This window comes from Excalfactoria chinensis, chromosome 2 (assembly GCF_039878825.1).
Source record: "Excalfactoria chinensis isolate bCotChi1 chromosome 2, bCotChi1.hap2, whole genome shotgun sequence".
NCBI lineage: Eukaryota > Metazoa > Chordata > Aves > Galliformes > Phasianidae > Excalfactoria > Excalfactoria chinensis.
The window spans coordinates 12,518,261-12,539,381 of record NC_092826.1 but is presented as its reverse complement, the minus strand read 5'-3'; the positions used below and the strand labels follow the sequence as shown (position 1 = coordinate 12,539,381).

The following is a 21,121-nucleotide window of genomic DNA, read 5'->3' as shown; positions in this document are numbered from 1 at the left end:
TCAGGAAGTATTTGGACATGGCTCTCCATAGTTTGATTTTCATGTGGTCCTATGTTAATCGAGAAGCTGGACTTGGTGATACTTGTGAATTCCTTCCAAGTCAAGATATTCTGTGATTTGTCCATCAATTTTGAGGGAATATATCCCAAATAAGAGTTTTTTGTCCCACTGATGAGTGTGGTATGCTACATTTCAGTGAACAGACAGACATTTATCTGAGACAGACTGAATAGAAATGGAATTAGGATAAACATACCTAGCCCTTTCAACAGCCCTTAACAGTGGGATTGGAGTTCCAAACAGCTAGAGCAGAGAAACCTAACCTTGACAAGAAGCAAATACTGTTCTTTATTCCTTCAGTGGGACTGAATAAAAAGTCTGGCTTTAAAACATAGTTTACTTACAAATTGTAGGGTTTTTTTTCCTTATTCATGCTTCCTTTTCATCAATATTTATCTTGTTTTACCTCCACATGTGTGTAATGTTAAAAGAATTAAGGTTTGGTGTGTTCTACTGTTGGGAATGCTTTGTAGAACTGTACCTTGATCAGATAAGTTCAGTATTACTGACTTTGCTTGCAGTATTGGAGATCTAGAAAGCAAAATTTATATGGATACTCAGAATTATGAATAAGAGGCTAATGGTAGAAAGCTTTGTTTAGTTATTTAGCTTGAGTCAGAACAACCCACGTAGTATTTTAAAATAGGAGTACTGAGTCATTCAACATTTGGATGGTGAATACAGCAATTCAGAGAATGTCTACTTGCTCTTTATTTTACGCCAACATATTCTATTACTATGGATCTCTGGATTGTTTAATCCAGAATACGATTGCGTATACTCTCCTGTGTAGGACTGCATAAATTTAACCAGTAATGTCAGGCTTCTGTTGTTTAGGATAACAGAGGAGCTTGGGACAGAGTGATTTATGGAAAAAGTGGAAATGCTGCTTACTTCTGACCCTGAAATGATTTCTGCACAACTGGCTGACATGTTTCTGCGGTCTTTTTTGGAGATGTCTGATTTGCTTAAGAGTAGTACCATGTACATGCCCAGGGTCATTCTGAGTTAAGCAAATCAACGAGTCTTTGTGGAATTATTAGTCCTGAGATGTGTAATGAGGAAATGTCCAAGTGGCTCCATATGAAGCCAGCATGAATTTGAAATAGCTAGGATACAGATTAATCTGCTGGCAGAAAAGGAGAAATTCTATGTATGCAAAAGTATTTCTTTGTTTAAAATATAGTAGTTGACTTGTGTAAGAAAAAAAAATGAAACAAAATCAAAGGTACCCATTTCTATTTTATTTTATCAAAAGAAATGAAGTTGTAAAGCTTCTAAAATCGGTAGCTTCATTCCTCTGTTCTAGTTTTAAAACAGTGTCGCTGAAAATAAGGATTTACAATTGCTTAAATGAAAATAATAGCAAAACTAAAGATCATTCTTCTATCTCTAGCCATTCCTCAATATTTTTAACATGTGGGGCTAATTTAATAGGGTGTTCTGTTCTGTTCCCTTCTCTACTCAATATGCAAGTAAATGAGGCAAGGAAAAAAGAATGGAAATAGAAACTGAGTAAAGCTTCATCTCTCTACACCCATTTTTTTATCTGGATCAAGGCTGTAATGGGGACACTTGGTTTTACCGTTGAATCCTATTTAGTATATTGTTTCTGACTACCTGGCAGCTGTAATGTTTAGCAAATGTTTGTGCTCCTGTAGATTAAATTCTTGTCCATAGCGTGTTCCCAGACGCGAGGTGGGATTTTTTCTTTGACCACAGTTGTCATGCAGCAAGCTTTTCACCATTTGTAACTTCTCATTGCCTGAGGATAATATGGTTAAAAGCGGGCACATTTTAAAAGAAAACAGAACTGGAGAAGATGATAAATATTATCTGTGGCTCAGTTCCAGTGTAAGTAATATGCTACAGGAGATCTTGTTCCGGATAAAATCTGAGCACCAGACAAGTGGGATATTTTGAGAAGTTCAGCTCTCTTACACCTGTCTCTTCGTGCTTCCTTTGCTGGAACAAAGTATTGGGAAGCACCACTGGACAAAACCAGGAACTGGGCCAGGGAGGTGAAGACAAATGCCTACAGCATTTCACATTGAACAGCTTGCTCAATCAGTAGCATATCTGATAGTTGGACATGTTGTTTGGAACAGAAGCATTTTTACAGTTTAGGCTAGCATATTTGTGACTAGCGGCTCTAAGTTGATGGCCATTCCTCTGTCTAGCCAGAGTACTTGAATGAAGGTAGCTTTTCTTGCTGGTGTCTCTGTTTTGCGCTGATCTTACAACTAACAATCATCTTCTATATCATCCTTATTTTGAAACAGTTGCAGTTGCAGATGTTTGACATTGTTTGTGCTACCTCATGGGCCAATCGAGACAAATGCTGTGAGCTTCCTGGCTTGGTGAGAAACTTTTTTCATTAACTGTACAATTTACTTCTATCCTTCCTTTTATCAAGACGGATGTTTTAAAGGAAATGTTTGGTTTCAGTTTTTCAGTTTTTCCTGTTTTTCTTGGAAAACAGGAAGTGTTTTCAAAAATGTCCAGGTGTACTTGGATTACTTTTCCTACTGAAAGTCAATATGATGCATATTAAAGCTGTTTTAAGGCACCAGTGTAGTACTATTTTTCCATTCATAAAATTCTTACTTATGAATCTTGAATCTCTTCTTACTCATCGAATCTTGATCTTTCCTTAGAGAGATGAGGAGAATTGCCCTGCCCTTCCTCATGCTTGTTCCTGTTCAGAAGCTAATAAGGGTCCTCTGGGACCTCCAGGACCACCGGTAAGACTTTATTCAGGATTTTAGCCAATTGTACCAAGTTGTCCCTGTGCCACCTTTATTCCAAGACATGTAAACATACTGAAATTGTATAACTAATAAGTTTAGTTCCAAGTATCAGTAAAATTATTCATTGACATTCAATTAGAATAAAGATGCTAAGAAAGAAAAACAAAAAAAAAACAACAACTTATCACTAAGTCAAATATCTAATGGTTAAGAAGAAGGCCTGAAGCATTTAGGGAATTGGAAGCTTTTCTAGCTTGCCAGTGAATGATGAAATATACAGTCTCAAATCTTCCCTGTACTTTGTGATGTTACTTTGCTAGCACTCCTCTAAGAGTTTACTGTATAAATGTTCAGCAAGTGTTTTATGTTTCTTGTGTAACAAGTGGAACTAGAGAGTCTCATCTAGAAGACAGATATCTTACTTTCCAAGTCAGCGTAGCATCTTAGGAAGATGGAATAAATCATTCTTTCTCCTGGCTTATAGAATAATTCAGATAATGGATCAGACCAGACAACTGAGATGTGGGTGACATGAATTCAGATAACTCAGTCTCACATAACATGGCTGATTTGTGGCAGTTTAAAACAGCTGTAGGCTCTATTTACAATAATATATTGTTGATTTACTGTAAGATAATTGTAACTAGGATGTTCTAATTGTAGAACATTCATGTGTTTTTTCTTTCACAGATTGCTAACTCTGATTGGCATGTTAGGGCTGCTTGCTAAGATAGCTTGACATAAGGCCCTCTCATGAACAAATTTCATGTTTCTCTGATCATACTGTTCTGAATGATGCAAGAGCATGTTTTGAAGAGAAAGAGCCAATGAAGAATGTAAGGGAAAATAAGCATTTTGAAAAGATTTTAAAGTACACAAATTACATAACATCAGCAATTCGGACATGACATCTTTTGCAAGAACTGTCCTTTAAGTTTTAGGTACAGAAACTTGAAAAGGAACTTGAAAAGGAGAAATTTCACTAAAGAGGTGTGTCTTGAACAAGGAAAAAATTACTGTGTTCTCCTATTCGAGTATAGGTTATGAGTCAAGTATGGATTAGGGTTTTAATTCCTTTCTATAGGTTTCCGGTGTGTTTCTTTACAGTGGGATAATTCACATGAATCCTTTCACTACATTTCTCAGAAAAATTAAAAAATGTTTAAAAATTAATTGAATGGAAGGATATGTGTTGCTACAGTTCAAAATCCAAATGGATCAAGAAATGCCAAAGCTTAATTCATCAATAAACAATCAATAACTTGAGTAAGGTAATTCCCTACAAGAGGAGGTTTAAAATCAAGCAGAAAAGTCATAGAATCCTAGCATTGTTTACATTGGAAGGAACCCTTACAGGTCATCTAGTCCTACTCCTCTACAGTGAGCATGGACATCTACAGCTAGATCGAGTTATTCAGAGCTTAGTCTGGCCTGACCTTGAATATCTCCAGGGAGGGATCATCCACCACCTCTCCAAGCAACCTGTTCCAGTGCTTCACTACCCTTACTGTAAAAAAATCTTTTACCTTATCTCCAGTCTAAGTTTCCCTTCTTTTAGTTTGAAACTGTCTCACCTTTTCCTATCACAGCAGACCTTGCTGAAGAGTCTGTCCTGTTCTTTCGTATCATCGTCTGGATGGGGGAGAATGTAATTCTCTTCTGAGTGATTTTTTTTTAATTATTTTTAATTTTTTTGCCAGACAGTTACATGGCATCACAGTTATTGGATCACTTGGAGAAGTTTAATTGTAATGAAAAGCTTTCAGTGCTTCATTGGTTTTATCTAACCAAAAAAACTGAAGAGGTGAATTCATGACAGTTGATTAAGATTTGTTTCTTGGGGAAGTATTGACTCTAAAGAACAGAAAAGACATAACAGGAAATCTTGGCTTGAACTAGAAATCAAAGAAATGACAAATTTGATATTTTTATACAATTTTATTAATGCTGGGATTTACCCACTAGAACTAATTTATAGGAAAAATAAGGGAGGCTCTTGTGATGTTTTCAACTTAAATCAATGCTTTTCTGGAATTTGTGCGTTTGCCATGCTAGGATTACTGGGTTCAAGACCAGACTCACTGTGAATCTTAAAGCAAATGATTCATTTACGATGTCTAGTTGTACACAGTCCTTTTTGACTACAAAGAAGGTCAGAGTCTCTGTAATGCTTATATCCCTAGAGATAAAAGAATATACTCAAGTGAAGGAAGAGGGAAATTGACCTGAAAAAATGTGGAAAACAATCTTTATGCTGTCCTGGAGGATAAAGCACGTCCAGCATGTATATGCAAAACACATTCATGGCAGTCGTCCATAGGTATATGCAACTCCAGTGTCTCAGATGATACTAATAAGAATGTCAACATTTGGTTAATAAATGATTAACAGATGTAGGCACCACTGAAGAAAGTAAGAAAGACAAAAATAGGTGAAAGATTATTTGCCTGAGTGTAACACTAAGTTTGATCATTGTAAATTTAGTAGACACTGCAGTTGTCCTTGCTGAAAAATATTCCTTAGTAATTGAAAACTCAGCCTTTAACAGCATGGTGATCCTGAGGAGAATGGACAGATGTGCAGGAGGTTTCAGCAACTGAAGGGGAACCCATGACCGCATGCGTGCACTTCTATCCCTATTACAGGCTTCAGTGTTATTTTGATACTTACTGTGTGTGCATTCTTGGCTCTGGAAACTAGATACACCTGCATTTAAATCTGCTCCTATGTATGACCACACTGAAGTCTGTTCTCAGTTTAATTACTCCACTGGAAGGATCTGGACAGGATACTCACTATGATTCAAGAACAGGAAAGAAACGTTTGGGCTTCTCTGGATTTCGTTTCTATTTATTTGAAAGTTTTGGTTTTCAGAAAGTCCTGTGCTTGTACTTTACAGGGTGGTCCAGGTGTCAGAGGTGCCAAAGGTCATCGTGGAGATCCAGGTCCAAAGGTACATTGTACAGCACTTTATGGTTGTCAGATGCACAGGCTCTTGCTTTATTTCTGCTGCATGTAAACCATGAAATGAATCCCAGATTCTCTACTGTTGCTGGGGAAAATGCATAGTGAAATGCCATTGGTGTTTCGTGTGTCTCTTTTCATGACAATCACTTGTCATGTGTGTTTCTTGATAAAAGAAATAAAATTCAGAATGCTGCTACAGCAGCATATATCTTTTTTTTTAAATTATTTTTATTTTTATTTTTTTTGTATCTGTAAAGGAGCCATGCCTTTTTAAAATGGAACACTAACTGTTCACTCAAATGTTAACTCATATTTCAGATGTTTCTGAGTCTATCAAGTACTTAATTCTTCAAACAGAAGCTGCCTTTAGTCCATATGATAGGAGTTTAACTTATGTCCTGTGTTACTTTAGGGACCAGATGGACCTCGAGGTGAAATTGGTGTTCCTGGACCTCAAGGACCTCCAGGACCACAAGGACCCAGTGGACTTTCTATTCAAGGCCTTCCAGTGAGACTTACAAAAACAATAGGGTTTTCTTCTGTGTTTTGGGCACCATGTATCCTAGATTAGACCAAAATATCTTTTGGTGTTCTGATCAGAATCTGCATTTCAGTATTTGAGGGGAAGTTGCATATTTGGGTTTAACCTACAGTGAAAGGGGTTTAATACCAGCGTTCCAGTTGGCACTTGGATATGATCTTCTTGTTAGCTGGAGGAATTTAATCAGTTTGCTGTGACTCAGGTATGAGCCTTGAGACAAGTAAAAAAAAGAATCGTGGTAGGGGAGTAACATGGCCCCGAACCAAAATGTTCATATTTAATCTTTCTTCTAGTTGTGGAATTGCTCATTGCAGATCAGTTCTGACTTGAAAGGTATACCTAAGCAAGAACACTGTATTTGCTGCCAAAACTGAGCAATAGTATTCACTGCACTCAAAGAGTCTGTCATCACAGCAGATGATTAGGCTTGGAATTTGCAAAGCTATTGTGAAATAAGTATCAGAATTTCATCACAAACACACGTTGACAGAACAATGAACCAAGAGGACAAATTTGTTTTATATCCATCTCTGGTAGATGGGTACATACAAGTCCTGAAAGGCATCAGATAAATGTCTTTTTTTTCTGCTAGACTTGTTTCATAATTTTAATGTTACAACACCTTTTCTTTTTTTCTACTGCACTACAGTAAAAATATGACAAAGTAATTTCTTAAAACTACATATTTTTGATGCTGTTATCGGGGAGTAAGACAGAATACATTAATTATAAAACCAGTTATTTCATAGAGGAAATGTGTTGTGACAGAATTTAATTAACATTAGCTCACTATCTGGAAAAGGATATCTTTGTCATCCATGCATTCTGCAGAGATCCAGTGGTTTCATCATTAAAGGAAGTACTCCCGAGGACTGAAATGAAATAGAATTCTGTGAGGAAAGAAAAACCAACTGCATTTCTTGTGACATAATGGCTGTACTTCTGTCAGCTTAATTCTGAAGTCTTTTCAAGTGAATTTCGTAGTCTTTATTTTTTATCGTTGTAAATTCTTCAGTTTCGTTTTTTTTTCAAATTGAGTTTAAAGTTTGCTTTCAGCAGGAAAAGTAGGCTTGTTTTCTGCTTGTTTGTGTGCTTCTTGTCTGTTTGTTGTTGTTGTTTTTTTTTCCTAAAGATGCTGATGAGAACTATTATAAATAGGAAAGTAACCATGTATTTGAGTTACTATGAGTGTTTCTTATTCTGCAGGGGCCACCGGGTGAAAAGGGAGAGAAAGGAGATCTTGGTTTTCCTGGCCTGCAGGTATTCTCTATGTTATTGTTTGACCTGTCACTTACTAAGTTTGTGTTGAACTGACATCATTGTGAATTTAAGGCACATAGCCAGAATTGCTGAGAAGTTTGTTGTCATGGTAAATTCAAATGGATATTTAGAAGCAGGAATCTAGGGTATGCTGGTATGCAGTGACCAAATTGTTCAGGGTCTGAAGAACTGCTTATTTTCTCGACCTTGTTAAACACTGAAATTGGGTCTATAACAACTTAGAAAATATTGACTTTTAAATTTCTGCTTATGTAGTGAATTATTGCTAACATCTGCTTATGTTCACTTTGAGCACAGTAAATTCCTCCTGGAATTATTTAGGAGGACATATCAGGCAGTTAATTTTTTTCCTAGGGTATCATTCACAAGATCAGCATATTAAAAACTGTAACTTTCAGTGAATCTTAACTTAATTCATGTCTGGTATTTAGAAAGGAGTTTTCATTCCAGTTGATTGCTGCTTCCCAGGATCATTTGCTCTTCCTTTTTCTTCTCAGTATATCCTCCCTCTGTTTGTTGGTTGTTACCATGTTCCCCCCTGTTCTTCACATATGTTGGGGATAGTAAACTCATGCAATCTTTCCTCGTAAATAAGTTTTGTCAGCCTTCTGGACAACCACAGTAATGGCTGCTCTGCTGCTTTCATGAGCCAGAGAATGAGATTTCACTTGAACAATGTGGAGCTGTGCTGGACATAACTTGTAGTCATACTTAGGCCATTTCATATTGCTACACTGACTTCAAACAGTGTAGTGCCAGTCTGTCTTTTAGAAAAGAGAAATATCATTTATTCCTTCAGATTAAGATACAGACTCATGCAGTAGAGTCATATTGACACAACACTGGAATGATGCAGATTGCTTTACAGCTTAGCAGCACAGGAAGGCTGATGCGATTTAATTGTCAGTGTCCTTAAGAGAGGATTGCAGTGAGGGAGCACGAATGAGTGTGCATTTTAACAAAGTGTATTTAACCATCCCTCATTTCACAGAAATGCCTTCACTACTAACGCTTCTACGGCCCCAACCATTATCAATTCCCCAGTTCCTCTCATTTATGAAAAAGCATGCCATACAGTTAAACTGGAAAGCGATTTTGTTGCATTCTGTTGAGTTATCTCATCACTGGTTCTCCCTTTATAATGCTTAGGGTGTCCCAGGAGCATCAGGTTCACCCGGAAGAGATGGAGCTCAAGGTCAAAGGGTAAGGTAAAATGAACTTGTGTTTGTTTTAAAAGACTCTGTTCCATAATGGATACGTTTCCTAGCATGGCCGATTTATTGTAGCTTATGTCATTTACGTTCTGTTGTTTCTGGAGACCTGTATCTCTGTGCCAGTCAGAAGAGATGGCAGAGATAGGGTGGAGTATCTTTCCATCTGCTAAGTCAAGGTTGGGTAATACTAGGTGAGCAGTGGGGGCACCGTGCACCATGTCTGCACTTAATGCCTTTCACAGGGATAGACGTTGCTGTTTCCAGCACTGCCAATTAGTTCATTTGCTTGTATGTTTAAAATTAGATGGTGGGTAAGTGTTACACAATAAGCATGCAATCAAGTGATCTAGCTAATTACTGAATAATGAAGACAGTTGCAAGAGCACCTTATATTGAATGTGAACACATGTAGAAACTACTGATGTGAGGAAAGTTTGAATAAGAATATGAAAATTTGGTCAACCTCATTCTGCGTCTGGAAGAACAAATGAAAGTACATTCTGCCCAGGAATCAGTAAAAGACAAATCTTCATATTCGTGTGTGTAGTTAAAACTATACATTAAACCTTTCTGCTTGGGAGGACTTTTATTATTAGTTAGGTGCTAGAAGGCCATCGTTAGCATAGAACAATGTTTCTGTATACAGCAGAAGTTTACTGTTAAATATGACTTTTCAGTTACCCTTGAACAAGATTTATGTATTTATGTTCTTTTTTTTTTGTATATTGTAATGTAACTCATTTCTGGTAAATCTCAACCTTCTTTGGATTTCTGGCATTTACCAGTAAATGTTATAAAAATACATGCATATCTGTATAATGATATGTGTAGTTGAGCTCATTACTATAAATTTAAACATGTGCTTAAATACTTTCACTATTGTGAGTTGAAGCAAGTAATTTAAATATGTAAATTATTCCTCTGAAATTACTGTAGAATTTAGGCAATGCATGGATGTTTTTCCTCTAAAACAAAGAAACTGATTTTATTAAGATAAAGATTTGCACAGCATTATCTTCAGATGAACAATGTTCTAATCAGATGAGTAGACTCATAATTTTAATTAACATGTAATGAAATATGAAGATAAATGTATTCATTTTCCTACTTGCTGCCTTTTATATAGAAGCTCATTTTTTACATGATTTTAATCTCTTCTCTTTGGCTGTATTGTATCTTTTCCACCTAAGTTCCCTGAGCTTGGTATCACCTGTTCATCTCCATGTTAGTAAAGTCTTGGGGCCTGACGGGCATTTGGATTTTTGCCACAATGTTTGTCTAATCTTGGCCATAGCCAAGTTGAAGTGATGTTGTTCTAGAAGTTGTTGGTGTGAGTGGCATGTACCCCCTCTTTCTCATTCCTGATCAGTAGTTAAACTGAGCATTTTGCAATCTGCAGTGAAAAGTACCCAGAGTTTTAATTCATGCTATAGCTCGCGTCTTTTGCAGTTGAGTCACTCAGCCCTGTCTGTGTTAGCCAGGAGTTCAGAACTAATCTAGTTTTCCTACATATGGAACTCAGCAGGTTGATACAGCGAAATTATGCTTCTGAGATAAGCATGGGGTAAGACTGGTGCAGCAAAGGTTTTTGATACAATATGGAAAGGGTGTGCAGTTCTTCTTCTGTAGAAGACCCCAGCATTGTCTATAATATGGAAGGGCAAGTAAATAAATAGCCAGTTTTAATATATGAAGTAATCATGCTTGGCTCGTGTTCATTTTCTTCTGTTGCTCATCAAAGTAGCTGGATAAGTAGATCAGATCTCACAGAAATAGGTCTGTTAACCTCTTATTGTCTCTGTGTGACCTTATGCAATATTGAGCAGCAGTAATTATTTCTATGGCAACAAACAAGGGTGTTTTATTAATTTTGTGGTGTTGGAACTTATTTGATTACTGTGAAGTTATGACAACATAAAATTGCTTTTGATGAGTGAAGATCCAAGCCAATGATATAACCAAAGTCTCTTTGAAGACCAAGCATTGGAGAAAGGCATAATTCGGAAAGGCGTAACTGCAGCAACAGCAAAAAGGAACTGGAAAATTCCTAAGAAGTAAATTGCCTTTTTGTATAATGTTTCCTTTGTTGGGCTTCCTCCCGTTAGCCAAGACACCAAACTGTTTTGCAGCTATTAAACTATTAGAACTGAGATCTTATACATTATTCTTAGCTTAGCCATCATTTCCTCATTAGTATTTTTTGTTCATTGAAATATTTTAATTATAGCATGGAACCAGTGCCACAAAGCACTTAAGCAGATGACTAAATCACATCAGGTTTAATGGGAGGTAAGAACGGGGCTGATATTTATTGGGAGATTTCTGAGAGCTGGTTTGAACTGGGGATAATCTGATAAGAGACTCAAGAAGTCCTGCAGTCAAGGATTTTTCTCTTCCGGTTACTTCACTCTGTGGTACTTCCTTTTTTCTTTTGAATTCTAACATTTATCATTTATGCTTTTATTGTCGAAATCAATTCAGAAAAGGTCTTTATTTTTTTTACTCTTCGTATTTTAGTTTAGCATTTAATCTAGTAGTAGTTTTCTGTGTTTCTGAACTGCTTTTTAGTTCCTGTTTAGTTTTGCTTGTCATGGATTTTAGTAACGAGTTAAAAAACTGGAGCGTCTCCACTGTCTGCTATGAGTTCATACAAAGATTATTTTTATAATGAAACACCCTCTATACAAAAAAAACACCCAAAACAAAAAATAGGGTGATGTTATAAAAATACTGTGTTAAATTGGAATCAGAGGAATAAACGTGTTTTCTGATAATAAAGCAAACTTTCTGAATATTCTTGATCGTATTTCTAAACCTGTCTGCTGACTGGTTTATGCGTACATTTCAGACTATAGTGTGAGCGTTCTCCTGCCCTCTCATCAGCTTCAAGTTATATAAGAGTGATATCAAAGATTTTATAAAATACAAAAAGGTTTCTTTTTGATTTTATTTTACAGCTAGTTTTGTGGCTGTTTACTGTGCTCTCTTACTGTCCTGTATTTGTAGCTGGCAATATACAGAGGCTTTTTCTAAAGGGAACAGATTGTGTTTCTCCCAAGCATATCTTATTGAAAGATACAGCTTGAATAGCACGCTGGAGAATCCGAACTGACGTCATGTATCCTGGTGAATATGTAGGCTGTAATTAGACTCTCTTGTGCTTTTTGTTTGCCTTTTTCAGCCAAGAGTAGAAAGTTTGGAAACAGAGTGAGACTGACCCTTGTTTAGATGTGTACGTAGAGAGGGGAAAAGTCTTCTCTTTCCCATATCTCCATGGCTACTATCCAAGGTGAAGTCACGGTTGCGATCCTTGTTATTTCTTGCAAAGTTCAAGCCACTCCAGAGGACAGATCTACACAGCTGTGACAAAGGAAGTCTAATCACACAGTCACAGAATGGCTGAGGTGGGAAGGGATCTCTGGAGGCCATCCGGTCCAAATGCCCTCCTCAAGCAGGGACAACCCGTGCAGGCTGCCCAAGACCATGTCCAGGAAGCTTTTGAAAATCTCCAAGAAAGGAGACAGGGAGACTCCACAATTTCTCTGGGTGACCTTTGGCAGTTTTCCATCAACTGCACAGTAAAAGAATTTTTCCTGATGTTCAGACAGACCCTCTTGTGTTCCATTTTGTGCCCTTTGCCTCTTGTCCTGTCACTGGGCACCACTGAAAAGAGGCTGTCTTCATTTTCTTTGCACTCTCCCTTCAGGTATTTATACATGTTGATAACATTCTCTTTGAGCTTCCTCTTCCCTAAACAGAACAGCATTTCCTCATAGGACAGATGTTCCACTTCTTTGATCATCTTCATAACCCCATGCTGTACTCTTTCCAGTACGTCCATGTCTTCAGAACTGGACATAGTGCTTCAGATGTGGCCTCACCAATGATGAATAGAGGGGAAGGGTCACCTCTTATGACCTGCTGGTGAAACTTTACCCTATGTAGCCAAGAATATCATTAGCCTTCTTAGCAGCAAAGTGCACGCTGCTGACTCATGGCCATCTTTGTGTCTACGAGGGTACCCCACAGCCTTTTATTTCAAGCTGCTTTCCAGCTGGAGTCCCTCATCATGTCCTGGTGCCTGGAAATGTTCCTCCCCAGGGACAAGACTGCATTTCTCCTTGCTGGGAAACAGTATGATTCCAGAGGAAGCTCTGATTGATATCTACTGAAGGTGGGACCAGAGATTTGGACTGTGAAGTTACTGATGTTCCTTGCTCAGCTGCTGCAGCTACTTTGGATTCCAAGTACACTGACCAGTGCTACTTTATCCTGATGTCTGTAGTGACTGCGTGTAGTGACATACATCTAACTGATAAGGAAGATGATTCAGCATCTTAAACATTACTTCAGCTCCTAATGGTTCCTCTTCTGTGTTCTCTGAGAACATGAGGTTGAAGAAACTTGCTGTAAGACACAGAGCCTGTGTCTGAACTAGTAAATGAGATACTGTTGGAACATAGTTTTGAGCGTGTCCAAAACGTTTTTATGTAGACTCATATTGAACATTGGTAGTGTTGACGGACACCACTTACAACTCTTCCAGTGCATAGTTCAGGGGACAGCATAGATCATAACCATTTCCAGTCTGCAGTTTGTATAAACACTGATTGAGTGAGATTTAGAGATCATCAGATTAAGGTTGGAAGGGACCTTTCAGAATTCATTTGTTCAATGCTGTGTTCAGCTCAGGTCCATGTTCCGTTTAATCTTGTAATACCTCCAACGATGAGGACTTCACAACCCCTCTGTGCAACTGGTGTCATATAGCACCACCTCCAGTGTAACACTTTTTTCCTAACACCTAATTATAACTTCCCTCTTTCAACTTGTAGCTGCTTCCTTTTGTTCCATCACTGTGCACCTATCAGATTATTCTGGTCACATCTTTTCTTCTGATTAGGTAATTTAAACAGTAATAGGATTGCCCCTTAGTGTTTTCTCCTCCAGGCTGAGCAAACCAGTCTATTTCAGCCTCCCTTCATATGTCCTGTGCTCCAGGCCCTGACCATTTGGTGACCCTGAACTGGACTTGCTCCAGCATGTTAATCTTAAGGAAGGTCAAAACCAAAGCACACCTGCTGCTGAACCTGGTGCCTGTGCTCCTATAGTCAGAATGTGGTTGGTCTTTGTTGCAGGGCCATGCTGATGACTCATGTTCAGTCTGTTGTCCCCTAGGGGCCCCAGATTAGTTTCCACAAAGGTGCAGAAATGTGTCCATGCATGTCATCATGAGCTGAGCCACATCTTTTGCTCTGAGGATCTCTTCAATTTAGACGTGAAGGTATAGTCAGAGGGAAGCATATACATTGAAGACTTTTTCTATTTAAAAGTTAACTGTAATGAAAACTTGAATAATTAACAAAAGATATGCAAGAAATACATTTTAAACTATGAAGAATTAATGCTGAATTAATTTCAGACTGTCAGCTCATAGATGGAACTGATAGTTTCACAAGGAAGAAAGGAAATTCTAAGTCAACTTATTCTTGTGTGCTGAGACAAAACAGGTCCATAGTAGTTAGTAAATGGTGTGTGTTCTGACCAAAGCTTCCAGAAAGCTACATTTCTGCTCCTTTTCTGGGTTCGCTTTAATCAAAAATAGTTTGTGTTGGTGCATGATCTCTTGGGAGCTACACCTCAGATTAATATGTTGGTAGTGTTTACTAATACTACTGGGGCCCCCAGTACAGGAAGGATGCGGAGCTGTTGGATTGGATACACAGGAGGACCGTGAAGATGATCAGAGGGCTGGAGCACTTCTCCTATGAAGAAAGATTGAAGGAGTTGGGCTTGTTTAGCTTGGAGAAGAGAAGGCTCTGGGGAGACCTCATTGTACCCTTCCAATACTTGAAGGGAGCTTATGAGCAAGTGGGGGACCAACTTTTCTCATGTTCTGAAAGTGACAGGACAAGGGTGAATGGCTTTAAACTAAAGGAGAGTAGATTTAGGTTAGATGTTAGGAAGAAATTTTTCACGTGGAGGATGATGAAGTACTAGAAAAGGTTGCACATGAAGGTTGTGGATGCCCCATATCTGGAGGCATTCAGGGCAGGTTTGGATGGGATCCTGGGTAGCCTGGTCTAGTGGTTGACAACTCTGCTTATGGCGATGGGGTTGGAACTAGGTGGTCTTTAAGGATTGCTCCAATCTGAGCCATTCTATGCTATTTCTCTCATGTTGTTTGTTGTTGTTGTTTTTTAACAAGAGGATTTTTTATTTTTTATTTTTTTTCATCAGAAAAAGAAAAAAAAAAACAAACACAACCTAAAGGGAAGGTAGTCATAGGTTCCAGTTTGCATTTGGTTTTTAGATATATTCCAAAGCAGCATGTGGAAGTCCTTCAAGCCTCAGTAGCTTCAGTTTAGATTTTGCCAGTGTTTATCCTACTTGAAAAATCACTTCTCCGCAAATACCCCGAACAAAGTTTGAGCTGCCAAAAGCTGAAGTGTTTGTAGTGAAGTCAGCAGCAGCCTCTACTGTCTTCATCAGGGCAGAGATTTAGGTGGTGTCTATGTTCTGTAGTGCCCTTTGTATTCTAGCAAATTATACTCCAGATAAAAAAGCAATTGTATCTACACTGTCTCTCCATTGATCTTTTTTCATACTATTATCCTAATGTGCTCCAATTTAAGATGGCTATGCAAAACAATATTCATCTTGATTCTAAACTGCCCTCCATTTGAGGTCATAAGAGATGAAGTGCTGTTGTGCTGTGTAATTGCTTCTGGAGATAGTGGAGCAAAGAAGAAATTTCAGTAAACAGCAGTGTGAATTACATTGTTAAGGCTTCAGTGCTCTGAATATAGCTTGTGAATTCTCACAGTACTCTATTTTTTTATACATTACGTAGACCAAAAATAATGGGAAACAAGAGCCAGAAGAAATACATTCCCAGTCTTTCTGCCAGTTTCCCATTACATTACTAATCTTCCCTGCTCCCAAGTTCAGAATCAGATCCATTCTGGCCATCAGATGATCTGAGTAGTGTCACTGCAGCATAAACAAATATATTTGGTCTCTAATCTACATGAGAGAATAGGTATTACTATACTCACACTTGAATGCAACTTCTCTTTGTCATTATTTATAAAAAGCAGTTTTCACAGCTAAGAAGCAAAATAGGAAGTGATTTTATGTGGCCAAGAGATACACGCACAGAGCCAGGAGAATTGAATCCTGGGAACAGATAAGGGGTGGGAGCAGCGAAAAGTAAAAAAATCACTCCTAAAAAATAAATTGTGAATTATATTCAAAGAAAATGTGATAGTGCTGATCATTCTGTTAGCTCTGCACTTTGACTTGGATGGGAGAAGGGGTGGGCATCGTACAGTGTTATTTTTATGCTGTATTATGGAAGTCAATGGAAGGCTCTCGACTTCCTTCTCCAGGAGATAAATTAAGCCCTCATGGGTGTCCAGACAGTTTTCATCTTGCCTTAGTACTAATCAAAGATAAGTGTGGATTTTAAATCTTTGTTTTAGAAGTGAAATATACTTGTAGACATGAAGATACTGATTTTCCTGACAGTCATACTGTTTACAAAAATAAGGAGTTATAGAATCTTCCACGCTATTATAAAACTGGATGACACCCGTCACTGAATTTTTCATAACCTTGTTCGCACTGATTCTTTCTGAGTGTCAGAAATCCTGTTTCTTCATTTGTAACGCAGTTCAGAGTTCCTTCTGCCGTCCTGTCTCCTTTATAAATACTGTTTTTGAGGAATGAGTTCACTTCCCTCACTTTGCAAATGTGTTTGAGTTGAGCTGGACTTGCAACCTCTTCTCTGTGTGTGTCTTAAAACTGCTGTGATAACAGTAACCTTATTTCAATGCCACGTTGATATTACTTTTGCTTTTGTGCTGGGGGACCTGCTTTGTAATTCGAAGCTTCAAAACTCATCTGACCGCATTATGAAATAGGAAAATATTTCCTTATCAACCTGGAAGATGCATAGATGGCAGAATACAAATTGATTATTATGGCTTATTTTGCCATCATTTTACCACACTCTTCTAGTGTATTTTTTTAAAAGAATGCTTTCTAGGTACATGACAGATGATATTCCTACACCAGGTTTTTTATTCCATATGAAAGCAGTTTTTAATGTTTCCAAACCATGTAAAGCATAACACAACTAGCTCGTGCTGCCTTAATTACTGAACTATGTCAGGAATAAAATTTCAGAAAACAAGAAAGAAACATCTTTTTCTGTGGCTTTACAGAGTAGCTCTCTATTAAGAACTAGAATGTTCTTTACTTTTGGTGTGAGCATGAACACTTTAAAAACCTCACTTTCCTTCTACTCTTACCTCCATATTCTGGTCTTAAGCCTGTAATAGGATTATATTTCTCCTTTTTACTTTGTATATTAATTAAATAATTGACATATTACTGTGCCGTTCAGAAATCTTTTTTATAGCATGTGGACACAAAGTGTGTATTTTGGTTAATTTGCAAGCATACTTTACTGATGATAGTGTATTTTCTTCTACATCTGGTCAGCCTTTCTTCTCTGATTTGCTTGCTTTCCAGTCTCCAAGTTATCTTTAGTTTCTGGCTCTAATTTCTGGAAGCTCTGAAGCACGTTCATAATGCAAACCACATGAGAATCCCTATCGTACTCTCATTATGCTGCTTCCTGAGTCAGGACCTCTGTGATAGCTGGTACATATGGACAGTGTTGCAGGATAGGGAGATACACGACAACTGCAGCCTTTCAGCACTTAATCCATGGGACTATGAGCAGTCACAACCAATGAGAACAGACCTGGAAGTGTGACCCGTCTTGTTGGAGTCAAGTTGGACAGCAAACCCACTTTATAAGTGAAATTCATTTAGAGGAGAAAAGTGCCAGTACAACATTTTTGCATTACTTTCTAATTTCAAATGTACAGTGAGACTGTAGTTGGATTTCTTAAAGTACTGGCTACTCTGAAGCTCCTTTTAAGAAATAAACTCTCCCCAGAGCAAAAAAAAAGAGAAGAAAGAAAAAGCCTTCTAGCAGAAATGGAACAGATTAATAACTCGTGTATAAAAAGCTGATAAAATTATATACATTTCTCTTTTCTAGGGCCTTCCTGGCAAAGATGGACCCACAGGCCCACAAGGACCTCCTGGCCCAGTTGTGAGTATTGCCCATTGACTTTATTGCTGTAAAGATTGGCAGAACTTTGGGGGGCTGTAGGTCCCTCTGTTATCTAGGCAAGGCCAAAGGTTCACCCTGGAAGCTAAAAATCTCATGACTCACAGAGTTGGCATAAAGCTGCTTATCCAGTGTCATTTCTTTCCATTCTCACTTAGATCAAGAAAAAAAAAAATGTCTCCCCTGGAGAGAAGAGAGTTGTTCCATCAATAGGTTGATAGTTTGCTCCTAGCTGAACAGCGGTACTGCGTAATAGAAATGAGTGTTGTTACCATTTGGGATAAGACTTTATTTTCTGTAAGAAATTCCACTCGGGATTACTAGTTGAAGTGAATTGCTCAGTTTGCTAAGACTGGAGGCTGAAGGTGAGTGCGCATATTCAAAATGCTTTCATAGAATAATTAAAAAGACAGCAGGGACCTCACTCAGCCTTCAGTGCAAGATGTACACATGCATCCAGAGTCAGCTTTGTGCTTCTCAGCTAGCGTAGTTAGGCAAAGTTAATGTCTTTTTGACAGATTTACATTAGGTAAAACTGCTGATGGTGTTGAGTTTTCTCCACGCAGAGAATCACAGAATTATAGATATCTCAAGTTGGAATATACCCATGAGGATCATTGAGTCCAACTCCTGGATCCACACAGGACCACCCAAAATTCAAACCATATTTTTAAGAGCGTTGTCCAAACTCTCTTGAACTCCAGGAGGCTTAGTGCCGTGACCACTGAACTGGGGAGCCTGACCACTCTCTGGTGAAGAACCTTTTCATAATACACAGTCTGTCCGTCCCCTGACACAACTCCATGCCATTCCCCTGGGCCTTGTCACTGTCATCAGAGAGCAGAGCTCGGTGCTGCTCCACCACTCCCCTCTGAGTAGCTGTAGGCTGCAACGAGGCCTTCCCTCAGCTCCTTTGAGTAACTAGCTAGTAGGTTGTCTTATAGAATCATAGAATCATAGAATTACTCAGGTTGGAAAAGACCTTGAAGATCATCAAGTCCAACCGCAGCCTAACCAGTAGCCTATCTCTTAAAAAAAAAAAAACAACCACAAAACAGTACCACAACAACAAACCTCTGCTAAATCATATCCCTGAGTACCACATCCAAACGGCTCTTAAACACATCCAGGGATGGCGATTCAACCACCTCCTTGGGGAGCCCATTCCAGTACCTAACCACCCTTTCTGTAAAGAAGTTCTTCCTAATATCCAACCTAAACTTGCCCTGGCGCAGCTTGAGGCCATTTCCCCTCGTCCTGTCACAAGTCAGTAGTGAGAAGAGACCTGCCCCACTCTCACTGTAAGAACCTTTCAGGTACTGGAAGACAGCAATAAGGTCTCCCCTCAGCCTCCTCTTCCTCAGACTAAACAGCCCCAGCTTCCTTAGTCTCTCCTCATAGGGCTGATTCTCCAAGCCCTTAACGAGCCTCGTTGCCCTTCTCGTTTCCTTGTCTTGCTGAAATGACATTTCTCACTATGTACTCGTGCCATTTACTTATCTCATGTTCAGTCCAATGCTTGGAAAAAAAGATTCTTTATTATTCTCATGTAATCTGAACACAATTTTTCTGTCAGCCCAACAGTTGATCTATGTTGTTGGGGTTGCCCAGTCCATGATAACCTGCTGAATGATAAAATATACCTGGAATATTTGTAGCAGAGATGTATTGAGGCATAAACTATTTTGTTTGTGATATGGAATATTTAAAACCAACACCCAAATTTCTGCTGACTTGGAGTATAGCACCTTTCTTTGTAAGCAGGTCAAATGAAGTCCGAGATCATCTGAAAACAAGGGTGTCAAAATCCATACCTAAAATTGCAGTTTTGTTGTTAATGTGGGAGAATCATCTGTTTCTGTTTACCATTTGATTACACCATACAAAGTACACTTTAAGTTCAAATATTAAATTATTTTGTAATAGTTAATTAGATCAGGAAGCAAGACAGTTTGTACTGACAGAAATCAATCGGTATTGAAAAGTAAAACCCAATGTTCAGTATCCTGATTTTTAATCTCTCTGAAAAATAAGGTAATACATTTAACACTAGTAGAATGTAGAGTAGTTGGAAGAGAACAACAGGCAGGAGAAGAACAATACTGCTCAGCAGCTACCTTGATTGCTATCAGAACAGGACCAAAGCATTTTCCATTTCCATATTTCTGGTAAGAAAGCAGAGGATGAGATATATTTTTTTTCTGCTGCAGTTAAATTACACTCATTTCTGGCATTACATAAATGTAATTAATACTTAGTGCCTTATTTTTTAGGTTATACAGCTTTGAAACACTTCCCAATCTTTTTCTATATCATTCCATGCATCACTACTTGCATAGAATAAATAGAACTGAATGCTTAACATTCGGTTCCTGGTATCTGGCCCCTTTTAGAGGAGGAGGCCGAGGAAATCAGCTGTCAGCTTTAATATATATATCTTTTCCAAATTCAGAAATTGAACTTTTAATCTGTTTTTGAAATTCTGTTGGGTTTTTGTTGTCTTTGTTTGCTTGTTTTGGTGATGATGTTTTTATTCCCATTTCAGTAATGCTTAAAAACAGAAAAACAGTTTGTTTTCATTGACCATGAGAACTTTGTAAAGGACCCCACTTGGCCACAAAATGTGTGTAACCTTCCTTCAAAATGTACCTGTGCTTAATAGTGCAACTCTAAATGCCCTCTGAATTCTAATGAGGGAATATTGCTTTATGGACTTCTGTATGGACTTCTGCATCATAGCTGTTTCTCTCAGCAGGCCCTGTGGATGTTGATTGTCATCACTTTTCTTTCTCTTTTCCATGTAGGGCATACCTGGTGCACCAGGTGTTCCAGGTATTACAGGAAGCCAGGGGCCACAAGGTGATGTTGGAGCTCCTGTGAGTACCATAAGTTAATACTGATGTATTTGTTATTGTGCATTCATTAATTTCTGATCCTGGCTTTGCTGTTTTCATAACTCCTGAGTATTTAAAACTTATGATCTGTTTGCAGTTAGTGGTTAAGCAAAATGTCTTTCTTTGTTTTTCATATTTAAATGTACTTGATGATTTTGCATGCAATGTTTGGAATATATGAATGAGAGTCAAAATTAAAGGTTAAAGTGAAAGTAAAAACTTGTATGATCTTGTACTCTGTGTGCAATTAGTTTTTACTTTTCTTC

The 21,121-nt window shown here is 38.1% G+C and overlaps 1 protein-coding gene across 1 annotated transcript in view; it reads left to right on the top strand.

The window, feature by feature from the left end:
• Positions 1–21,121, top strand: part of COL14A1 (collagen type XIV alpha 1 chain) — a 111,131-nt gene that overhangs the window by 73,898 nt on the left and 16,112 nt on the right. The window contains exons 35-42 of the mRNA XM_072327548.1: positions 2,343–2,420; positions 2,718–2,804; positions 5,710–5,763; positions 6,190–6,285; positions 7,525–7,578; positions 8,749–8,802; positions 17,890–17,943; positions 20,766–20,837. Of these exons, the coding sequence (XP_072183649.1) occupies positions 2,343–2,420; positions 2,718–2,804; positions 5,710–5,763; positions 6,190–6,285; positions 7,525–7,578; positions 8,749–8,802; positions 17,890–17,943; positions 20,766–20,837 (549 nt within the window). The remainder of the gene's footprint in view (positions 1–2,342; positions 2,421–2,717; positions 2,805–5,709; positions 5,764–6,189; positions 6,286–7,524; positions 7,579–8,748; positions 8,803–17,889; positions 17,944–20,765; positions 20,838–21,121) is intronic.